The sequence below is a fragment of the Cariama cristata genome, unplaced genomic scaffold, assembly GCF_000690535.1.
Source record: "Cariama cristata isolate BGI_N322 unplaced genomic scaffold, ASM69053v1 scaffold12616, whole genome shotgun sequence".
NCBI lineage: Eukaryota > Metazoa > Chordata > Aves > Cariamiformes > Cariamidae > Cariama > Cariama cristata.
This window is the reverse complement of record NW_009621627.1, coordinates 66,061-77,678: the sequence shown is the minus strand read 5'-3', so window position 1 is coordinate 77,678 and position 11,618 is coordinate 66,061. Positions and strand designations below refer to the sequence as shown.

Genomic DNA, 11,618 nt, shown 5'->3' with positions numbered 1-11,618 from the left:
AGACCCGGCGTTTACTGGCGGGGTGACCAGCACTGCCCTGCCCTGGGCTCGTTCTCACCAAGCCCTTGCTGCCTTCATGCAGTGCTTGCCACCAGCAGCTGCCCAAGGCAGGCATCCCTGGAGATGGAGCCACCCTCGGTAATTTTAAGGGTCATGGTTTTATGCTGTTTCCATTAATATCCTAGTCCAAATTTTATACCAGTCATTTTATAAAAAGCAAAGCTCACCAGTGTGGATATTTGTATCCCTACCAAGAATATGAATGCCCCTGACCTATGTTTGGAGCTCTGGCTCCAGAACTCAGTTCAGTAGCTGAAGGACAGGCACCCTTGACCGAGACCACACTGACCGGATTCGAAACGCTCTTGAAACAAAAGCATCTTTCATGACACCAAAACTACCGAATGCTGTAACCAAGTACCTTTTTCCTCAGGATTTTCCTGTAGATATTGTGAGCGAACATGGAGCCAGCGGAGAGAAGAGCTGAATCTGCAGAAGACATTGCGGCAGCAGCGATGGCTCCCAAACCAGCAATGGAGATGTATGCTGGGCAGAGATAGTGTAGAACAAGGGGCAATATCATCGCTGATTCCCCTCTCTCGAGTGGACTCGGAAGACCATAGGTTGTCTGGTTCCAGTCTTTAAAACAGAGCAAGGAAAAGTCACAACAAATCCTTCACTGAGATTTCTGCTGTCTTTGAAGCTGCCTTTTCACAGGGACCAGTCACAGCAGGGCTAAGGACTGAGACCCACTCGATGTTTTAGAACTTGGATTAGCTTTTTTGATTCTTTTATGATCTCTTGTGATTCCCCCTAGCATGCTGCAGCTCTCACTAGATCAAAGATTATTCTTTTCCCCTGTAGCATCTGTAGAAATAGCTGTGCTTCGTGTGTTTCCAGAACCGGGACAGTTAAAGGTCAACCTTCTAGACCCTGCTCGTGAAGAGAAGGGAGTTTTGCTCTGATACCCTAGTGACCGATGAATTAATGACTTCAACTGATTTCTTTAAATGTTCTGTGGTCTGGCTGCTTTTTAACCCTTGCTCACAGCCAACGCAGGACTGAACCCCTGGGCGGGTGCTGTGAGTTTGCAGGACTGAACTTACTGATTCCTTCAAGCAGGTTTTCTTCACAACCTTCTTAACAATCTGTAGTAATATTGCTGGGTCTTACATGCAGAGGGCATTAACAGAAGCAAGCATAAGATTTCTTGGAAAATAGGATTATACAGGGTTTTACAGAGTCTGCCTTCATCTTTCCTCAACACATCATCCATGAAAAGCCATTTAATCGTAATGGAATCGCTTTAAACAGGTCTTGGGGCTGTTTAAATGTCTCTAGGTAGTTGTGCACCAAACCTTGGAGGGCTCCACATTTCTGGTACAGACCACCTAGCTTGGTGGCCAGGGTTATGCTTTTACATACACAGGACTAGGTAATTTGAAGTCTAAATCAGGACTTCTTTGGACCCAGTTTTAATCACCTTTGACAAAAACACATTCATTATTCAGAGACAAGCAATTAGTTTTACCTGTTGATGCTGCAACTGCACCAATGAGCACAGAGGGGATGGCCATCAAAAAACACCCAAGCCCGGAGAGGTAGGAGATGAGCCTTGCCTGTCCTGGTGAAGCAGCGGAGAGCACTCTTTGGAAGTAAGTTTGCCACGGGATGCTTCCCAGCACCTGAAACATTCAAATGTTACCAGTGGTACCCACCAGGCTGCTGGCTGCTGTAGGGCATCATCCATCCATTCAGATGGTTGATAATTTTTACAGTTCTAAAACTCTCATTTCAAATCCATAAAAGTTGCCCAGCTTTAACTATTGAGGATGATATTTCTGATGGTTGATATTTCCGATGGTGCCTTTTTCCTTTGTTTTCATTGTGATGGGTGGGAAATTGTGATCAAAACAGGTTAATGGTTTGGCAGACTGAGAAAGCTGACAAATAGGTTGCTTGGCATAGTGAAACAGGCACAGAGGAAGGAAAAGAGAAGTTTTTCAGGAATGCAACTTTTGTAAAACATCTAACTAAACTTAGCTAGAGTACAATCTATAATTAAAAATAAAATCACCATTTTCACTTTCTTAGCAGACAAATTTCATCAGATAAAATCTGATGATTCTGTCCTCACCAAACAAACTCAAGCTTCTATGTGTCCTTATTACCAGTCTAGCAAGAGCAGAACAACCCCTGTAGCCTTGGCTATACTGGTATCTCAAAAGCTGAGGTGTGCAGTGGAGCCAATGGCACCATGCTTGCTGATGACCTGCAGTCATGTCATTTTAATATCGTTTTTCAAATAGAGGGAATTTTACATAATTATGTTGTAAGCACAGTATAAAGGCTGTAAGACCAACCTCTCAAAAGGTAGGAAATGCCTCATTTAGGTGCCAGGAGTGGAACTAGTTGCCTGGATGGTCTTACCCAAGAGGTACATTCCTTCATGTGGGTAAAGGATGGAGTGTCCCTAGTGCTTCTTTCTTTCCCACACCTGAGCCCTGGATCTCCCCAGTCCATTCAATGGGCTGCAGAATGGCTGAGAGAAGGTTTCACTCATCGTCCTGCCCCTGCCAACTGTGCAACGTAAGGCTCCTGGCTCGAAGAACCCACAAGTTTTGCAGGCAGAAAGTGCCCACACAATCCCTTCTCCCAATCACTTGTCCAAGAAATACTCCATACCAGGTAGAAGAAGTCATCCAGCCACCTTCCAAGATACTGTTTTTCTATCTTTCCAATCCAAGGGTCTTGGTAAGATTGATGAGTTGCAGTGTAATAAATACTTTCTGTTGCAGAGTTCACCAGGGCAAAGGGGATACAGACCCACTAGGATAGAAACAGAAATAGTTAACAGTTTCCCCAGAGTCCTGGGCCTTGTAGAATCTATTCAGACATTGAAATTAAGGTAGACGTAGAACGGAAAGTTACACAAGATTAAACCCAGACTAAGAGTCTTCCTTTCTCCCCTTTCCTTACTCTAAATCCACACCTTTCTGGTTCCTAGCATCATCATGAGTCTGTAATTCAGGTCAGTTGGTGCTTTCAGTAGACAAATCTCTCTCCTTTCCAGCCAAGATTGTTCTGGACAGGTTCTGCAGACCTTACTTGTGAGCAGCCGCGTTCACCCAGCAAGGCCAATAGCTTGTGTGAGCACTGTCTGAAATGCATAAGGACCGTGAGCCATTTCCTGAAGAGGAACTGTAGGGCAAGGGCCACTACTGGAGGAGTTCTTTTTGGTCTGAGACATGCTGAAAGAGGAGCAAGATTTTTTCCCTTAGTTAGGAAACTGGTAACAAAGAAATGCACAGGACTCACCAGGCTGAGAGTAATGAAAACCAGCTGGATGACATCTGTGTATGCAACGGAGTAGAGGCCTCCCAGTAGAGTGTAGAGTATGACAGTGCATGCTGAGACAATGATAGCCAAAGAGCCTCCAATATCCAAGATAACCCTTATTGTTGCTCCTGCAGACAAGGACAGTGGTCAAATATTTTAAGACAGGTTTCATACGTGCAGAACACAAAATAAATGTTGTTCCCCTGATGCCAGCACACCACACTGTATGAGAAGTGCACTGTCTACGGAGAGTGGGCAGAGTGAGGGCTCAGGAGAGCCCATGTTCCCTTTCTGTTCTTGCTGCTACCTTGCTGCATGGCCTTTGCCTCTTTACATCTGCTCTCCCACAGGCAAGAGAAAGGTACTGACTCATATTGCCAGACCTCTCTATTTTAATACCATGACTATATACTACTATCATTTGTTTTCAGCCTAAAAACATGTTTGCCAGAAATGAGAAATGCTTGTGTTCCTCTCACAAAAGGAGACGTGAAACACAGCATTCCACAGCTTAGTCCAACACAATTCCCAAATGCGTATTATACTCTGATAGTTGTGCCACATGATCTTTAACAAATACAACAGCAAAGTAAGTATTTACCCAGGGATGCCAGGATAGCTGCAAACCAGAACACCTCTCCTAGCAGTGGTGGAATGAAGAGTAAGCTTCCCATCACGTTCCCGTAAGTTTCTTGAAGGGGATCCATCACTGTCACATAATTCTTGGATCTCATTGGATTTACAAAGAAGAAACCACCTATCAGAAGTGATGATATTTTGGTAGAATTTTGCATGGATTATATTCCAGGAAAAAAATGTGAGAATACGATGGTATTTGGGTATCAGACCCATATAGTGAGTGTGGAATTGGTGCATAATGGACCCTATAGAATGATGCAGCCAACCAGACACTGGGCCCTCAATCCACTTGCCTAAATGTGGAGTTTCATCCACTTGAGAGGTCCCAGCTTATAAAGGACATTTGCTTATGGCTGACGGATATGGCCCTCCACTTTTGGCAGATGTGCGTCTTTCTGGAATGGCTACTGGAGGCCAAGTAGGACCCCCTAGGACCCCCCAAATGTTGTAAGATACCTGTGTGACTGTAACAGGAACTTAGCTCAGAGGACACGCACAAATCGTTTCCTCTCCATCTCCAATGACCTACCAACCTGAGACACAAAGTTTTCTGAAATGTTTCCTGTGGAAAATGTCAGTAGGCAGAGTGAGGCATTGAAGACTCATATATGGCTAAAAAAGAGACAAACCTTTGTCCTTGACCATGTAATGCATCGTGTTGATAAATGTTTCTTTTCTGGTTGGTGGCTTCATTGTCTCTTCCCAGAACTATATGGTTTTAATCTGCGCATTGAGCTGAGTCCCACTCGCCTTCATCTAAATATTAGACTTCAGTCATACAGCTGTCTCATTAAAACCAAAGAATACGTATTGTGCCTAACCCTGAAGCCAACAGGACTGCTTGTCTGGGCACTACTGACCTGAGTAAAGATTGCAGGATCAGACCTGCACTCCTCAATTTCATTAGTAAGAATTACTCACATAAGAAATGCTGGCAGTGTATTTGCAAGCCTGATTCATATTCACGTCAGTTGAACGCTTTTCTCTGACTTGAGAATAAAGGTTATTGTTCTTTTAGAAATTCTTGTGCAAGGTCTGCACAGGTCTCCTTGCTTTAATCATCCTGAGTCCCTAGAGAGTTACGGTATAACTCAGTAAGGACTGGAAGAAACTTTGGTCTTGGCAAGACAGCTGAACCTCAGCATGAGTGCAATAATTCTTAGAGTTAGAAACTGCAACTTGGATATAGGGCACTGCAAACTTAGCTTAATTTCAACAAAATAGTGACCAACTGTAAAATGGAATAAGCTGAATGCACTACAAGTTCATTCTGAGATGAGACTGCTCAGAAGAATGCATTTTAGTGGAAAAATCAAGGTAGTGTTATTTCATCACACAGAAATTTTGGAAAAAAATAAAGTTATGCCAATACTCTCAAAAGTCTGTGAACAAGAGATCGTGATAAAATCAGTATGCACATAGCTACATGCTTCTAAAGTCCTCAGATAAGATTTTTGCCCTATAAATTGCTCCAAGCAGGAAAAACTCTACACTAGCGCCAAGCTATCAAGATTTCTTATGTTTCAGTTTAGAGGACAGCATTATAAATGCTTAATCTGGATCTATAAGAGACTGAAGAAACAAAATCACATTTAGAATGTACTCTGTACTCTGTTATGCGTCTTAATATACTCGTATGATTTTTTTTTAAAGCTTATGTTTCCTGATTATGTGAATGAATTACCAATAACAAGGGACAGGGCAAATCCCACGGGTGCCTGGACCCACAAGAGTCCTTTTGAAGGCAGGTAGACAATTTCAGCTGTGCCATTGATATAAGCTCCTCCAACCCAGGTAGCTGTAAACATGAAGATAGAAAGGTAAGAATTGTGATACATATTCTCAACTAGTCCTGTAGAACAATCTGAGAGCTTGTAAACCTTTTTGTCATGCAAATATTTAATCACACTTCTGTTTTCTTTACAAAGTTTTCTCCCATAGCGAGATGTGCTGCTGAGTACAGGTAACAGTATTAGAATCTCTCCCTAAATAATTTCCCAGGCTCAAGAATGAATATCTATGTGTGCATGGAAAAGCTCAATGTTTAAACATTTAGAGGCAATTTGAATATGCTCATTTTTAATTTCACTTTTCTCGGTGGAAGACTTTTGCTAGAGCAAATAGAATTGCCTTTGTTATTCTGCCATGACTGATAGACCGTCCTTCATGAGCATCACTTACACAGTCTAAGAAAATAGACATTGGGAAAAAAAAAAATGCAAGCAGACATTGCAGTCAGAATACAAACCTACAACATGGGCTTAAGTATCTTATCCAGGCAAATACCACCTGGGGAAGCCTTCACAAAAAATGGGTCAGCGAAGGAAATTTCAGATGATGTCAGGCAGCAAGGAGAGAAAAAGGAAGGGGAGGGCAGCAGTCAGCGGGGAAACATTTTCTTTTTAGGAGAAAGCCCAAAGCTTGCTGTGAGTAGCAATTTGTTCCACACAGAACTGGATTGTTCCAGGTGTAAAATTCTTCTGTTATGCTGGATAACAGAAACTGGTTCAAGATTAACACCACAGTCCTCCTTAATGAAAAGTGTCACATTCTTCAGTCACCCTTAAATTAAACCCTTTAACTCTTAACTAAACTCTTAAATTAATCTCTTTAATTTAAAAGAATCTACATAAACATTAGGTTCAGCTCAGTGTGAAGAGGTTTGGAAGAATCCATCCCAAAATGATTCATGAAACCATACTCCTTTAAAGCCACACTTAGGTAAAATCTGCCCTGACATTAAAGGAGTTCACTTGCTTTGAAAGAGAAGTCCCCCAGATCTATGTAATACATGTCTTTTAAGAAGACTTTTTAAAAGTCCTTTAAGAAAACTTACCTGTTGCCGTAAACAATCCAATGAAAACATTTATATTCCTGCCTCCAACTATGGCCATTTCAGTTGGGTTTCTATTCTGCTGGTCCTTTTTGCTTTTCCAAGAAGCCCAAATTCCAGTAGCTAAAGTTAACGTAAAAAAGACACTCAAAGATACTAAGCCTGGTATATTAAGAGCCATTTTTTGTTGCTTAATTTAGATCATAGAGAGGAATAATGGCTTGGTGAGAATATGCTTTGATCGAGTCCACGATCAGAAAAAAATAGAAAAAAATCAGAAAAAACAGTGCTTTGCGAGGAAAGATGCAGCATGAAACAGAGCCATAAACCCACAAGTCTTGGGAACTGGATGCAGAATGTGTGTCTTTGGAGGACTATCGGCAATTCTTCAGTCCTTCCCCTTCTTCAGAAGATATCCAAGCTTATTTTTCTCGGGAGCAGAGAGAGTAGGAATTAGTGTTGCTAAGGCTAATGGAGCAGTGATAGGAGGGGTAATGCTAGCTTGGCTTAAAGGAGGGGAAATGTTATATTTTGTCTGATAGGCAATAGTATAAAAATAATCTGTGTTTCTCTAGGTTCTAGGCACAAGGTTAACGTAGAAGATAGGGCTAAGAATTTGTCTGTTTAAAGTTGACTGAACTAAAACCACATTATTCACCAAAACAAACCTAGAAAACAGTAAAAGAAGATTTACCCCTGAGCAATCGAAGGAGCTGGACGCTGATATTCAAAACAAGCACGTTATCATTTCACTGCTGGAAACAGGCAGGAGAGCAAGGTGTTGTTAGACTCTGCGATAAAACTACAGGAAAGATACAGACTTTTAAAAACTACTTTGTGAAGCTCCCTTTAAAGAGACATAATTCTGAGAGAAACTCATGTATGTGTTAAGGAATTAAGTTGGTTACGTTTATTATAGAGTTACCATACCAATATTTTTTTAGTTGCCCTGTGCATCTTTTTCATCTGTCCAGGTATGATTTTTCATAACTAATTCTATGAAAAAACTGCCCTATTTAGGGCACTTGTTTGGCTTTCCTGGATACTCATGTTCATCTGTGGAGCAGGTAGCTCCTTTCCATGTGGACATCAAGATTTCTTCTTCACAGATGCACTCTGAGCAGGCATTTGAAAGCCTAAATCGTTAGGGAGGTTTTCTGCAGTGTGCCGTCTCCTGCAGACAGCCAGGAATAGCTGTGCATGGAAATATGACAGTGGGACAGGTTAAATGTCAGTGGCCCAGGTTAAGCATGTCCCACGGGCAGGACATGGTAGGAACAGACGGGCACATGGGCGATGGCTGTGGGAAGAAGCAGGGAGAAGTGCAGGAACCCCGTGTTTTCTGTGACACCTCTCTGTACAAGGGAAAGTAAAGGTAAGATATGCAGTGATCTGGTGGGAAGACTCTAAAAGAAGTATTTTAAAAAAAGTGAAAATTAGAAAAGATGTGAAAGCCTGACAACCAGGTGTTTATTTATCCTGCCTTAGGAGAAATATTGCTTTATAATCAAATACTATTTTGACTGAGTGAAGGGTTTTAACTTTGACCCAATTATTTATGTACAAAAAAGTACACTGTGCGTTTTGAAGGCACATTTTCTGGGTGGTAATTAGAAAATGTACCTGCTACAAAGTCGTAGAAACTGCAGCTGTCAGTGACAATGGGACCATTGGATTCTCTGGGTTGCCTTCCTTGCTCAAAGTGGGATTTTTCAAAACCTTTTAAAACATGGTTTACACACAGACACACACTAAGCTTTTTGCTATGAACAAATATTTTGCAATATATTTCCTAGGCAGGAACAGAATAGAGTTAAAGGTACATGTGGCTGAAGGTGCACACAGCTGGGTCTCAGCCCGCTCTGCAGCCAGGCAATCCTGGGAGGAAATACTTGGTGTTGCATCCTTCATGTGGAGATCAACTAAAATCAACGTGCAAATCAAGATTTGAATTTGTTCTTTGACATCTGCAGAGAATGTCTGGACCGACTCTGCTTTTTATCATCTCTTGAAAAAAAAAAGCAATAGAAAGTGGCAAGACTTTATTTAAAGACCCAGAGAGATGGAGGGCCGATGTGGTAGGACAAAATGAAAGTGAAAATGTTACATGATGGGATGAGGGAGACTTAGAGAAAAAGTATGTGTAAGGTAGTTCACCTGAAACTGGGGTGGTTTTGATGATACGTAGTGCATGGAAGAAGGATTGTAAAAGCATGAGATTATACCAAGAAGGCTAATTACTCACTGAATCTGTTGTTGGGCTCTTTTGCCATTAGGCAACTCTCAGCTGATGCAGCTATTTTACTGAAAAAAGGAAATCTCACTAATGGAGAGAAGTTTGAGGTGGGCTTCACCTCCCCCCTCATGATGGAGGGCTGCAGCTTCAGATGCCATCTACTGTACTGCTCACTTCAAGCTCCCTGTGTCACCCGTGGGGAGAAATATGTGATTTTAGGAGATGATTCACTGACCTAGTTTATGTCCTGTGAGGCAGGACAGCGTGAGGGCAGATCTCCGGCTGCTGGACTCAGGGCTGCTTTAAAGAGCGGTATCGCTGTCCCCAGTAGATGTTTTAGGGCTTGATTCGGATGCTCACATAGAGATGGTTGCTGCCACTTGAGATGCTCTAAAGCCTCTGAGGTGTCCACATGGACAAGCAGATGTTACAGAGCCCCTGTGGGAGAGACGTGCCCTTCTGGAGCAGCAACCAGGACATTCTGGTGTATCTCCGATGGTTCTACTTGGAGGATACTCAGCTGAGCTCTTACTCTCTCCTTATCACTTGACCTTGATGAAATAAACTCTGACATGGGTGGTTGATAAAAATAGAGGAGTGTCTGGAAGAAAGTGAGGAGTGCTGCATACCAGGGAAGTTTTCTGTCTATGGTGGAAATGATCTGTACCATAGTGAGCACTTACAGCTACTCAGCTTTGAAGCTAGTTGACAGAAAGAAACCAAGATGGACAAAACAGTGGCCTCTGTGCCTAAGATAAAGCCCTTGCCCTGCCTTTCTGGGTTGAATGTGCTACATTATTCATTACAAGCTTTAGACAGCCCTCTGTGGCCCATGGGCTCAGGACAAAAAGGATGCTCTGGGGTGAGAGAGGTCCCTCAGGGAAGGACACTTCTGAAAGGTGGCTGTCCCCTGTCAGTGTTCTGGAAAGGGGCAAGCCCAAAGAGCTGATGCTCTGTAGGAAATGAAATAAAGGGCTTGGGAAACCTGGAAAGGTTGTTTTTTGTTTTTTTTTTTTTAAATTTACTTTGGGATTTTTTTTGAAGTTTGTTTGCAAAGAAGTGGTTGCCTGTGAGGAGCTCCATGGGAGGAGAGATGCAGGGATGGGGCAGCAGAGCAGAGGCCATGGCACAGGGAGGTTTGTGGGGACCAAGCTGTCACTGGTTTGCTTTGCTCTGCACGCCAAGAAAAACTGAGCGCTGGGGCCTGAGGCATCTGAGCTATTTGCATCAAAATGATCTGACAGTTCCTCTTGAAATGAGATGGTTGAACTAGTCTGTGGTTTCCAACCCAGGTGTTTGAGTCATGTCCTTGATCCTGGCAGCTGAAACACTGGGCCATTGGTCTCCAAACATTTACAGTTTTTCAGATGGTGTCCTTGGTCTGAAGTTTTATTCCTATCCCAAGTCAATTGCAGGACCACTTTTTTCTCTTCCAACCCACATAGATTTGCATGTGGCTGATCTCCTGCATGAGTTTCAAATGCAGAAGACAGAGTGATAACTTGATTAAAAAGTAACATATGTTTGCTCCTATGAGAACCTGTGTGGTGAGACTGCAGAGTGAATAATAAATATAAAAATCAAACAAATATTTTGTCATTATGCCTGTGTAAGTTTTTGACCATTAACTATTTAAGATTAATAGACACAGAGAAGACAGATTGATACATGCGTAGATAGATAGAAGATGAATAGAGGTAAAAAGATAGATGTATAAGAATGAGTTCCTTAGTTTTACTAAATTCTTCACGTGTACAATACATAAAATATTTCAGAGACAAAAATGCCTCTTTTCCTTTCTTAGGAGATTTCCCTGAAATAATTCTTTCAATTTTGAAAAAAAAACCCAAGCCTAACCCTAAAATGTGTAGTCATCCCAATTCTGAATTTTATAGTATTTTATCTTTAGTCAAGCCAACTCTCTGTCCAAATCAAAATTATTTTTAGTAGTATTATATAGGCATTTTCTTTTGAAGCCTTGCCCACCAGAGAAGCCTGGGTTTGGAGGTCTCCCCGCAGTGCTCGGTGTGAGGAGCTGCCCCTGTTGCGATGTGCAGGTCGGCTCCCAGAGAAAGCTCTGAGAGGTCAGGCTCTGACTCATGTAAAAAGTGATTTGGAGGATCTGAAAAACCATAAGCTGAAATGATTTCACCTAATTTTAGCCACTTTTATGTATCTTGGCTAAATGAATTTTTAGCATCCTTGTGTTTGCAAGAGAGATGCCTTTGCTTTGCTCACCCACACCTCCATGTCGCTAGCTCCAGTTGAGACCTTTGGGTCTCTAGACATCTGTGAGTGGCTCTCAGGTGTGACAGAGGACATGTGGGAGACCTTTGCCACCTGGATTGGCATCTGGAGGCTGAGCAGGATGCTTTGCTGCACTTCAGATGGCACCAGATGCCTTGTCTAGGGTGGACAAGTGAATCTTGCCCAGAGATACAATGGCTCCCACCTGCCTTAGACATCTCCTTCATTGTGGGCTGGGGGAAGGCTGCTGCTCTCCATGGACTTTGTAGTTTGATACCTACCCCAGAAAAGATTCCTTTTTGGTGGTTCAAGTTAGACAATTTA

The 11,618-nt window shown here is 42.4% G+C and overlaps 1 protein-coding gene across 1 annotated transcript in view; it reads right to left on the bottom strand.

The window, feature by feature from the left end:
• Positions 1-6,992, bottom strand: part of LOC104163147 (high affinity choline transporter 1-like) — a 7,579-nt gene extending 587 nt beyond the window's left edge. Inside the window, exons 1-7 of the mRNA XM_009702047.1 lie at positions 6,815-6,992; positions 5,663-5,776; positions 3,941-4,096; positions 3,319-3,467; positions 2,686-2,829; positions 1,532-1,685; positions 422-639 (exon numbers count right to left, since the gene is read on the bottom strand). Coding sequence (XP_009700349.1) covers positions 422-639; positions 1,532-1,685; positions 2,686-2,829; positions 3,319-3,467; positions 3,941-4,096; positions 5,663-5,776; positions 6,815-6,992 — 1,113 coding nt within the window. The remainder of the gene's footprint in view (positions 1-421; positions 640-1,531; positions 1,686-2,685; positions 2,830-3,318; positions 3,468-3,940; positions 4,097-5,662; positions 5,777-6,814) is intronic.
• Between the last annotated feature and the right edge of the window lie 4,626 nt (positions 6,993-11,618).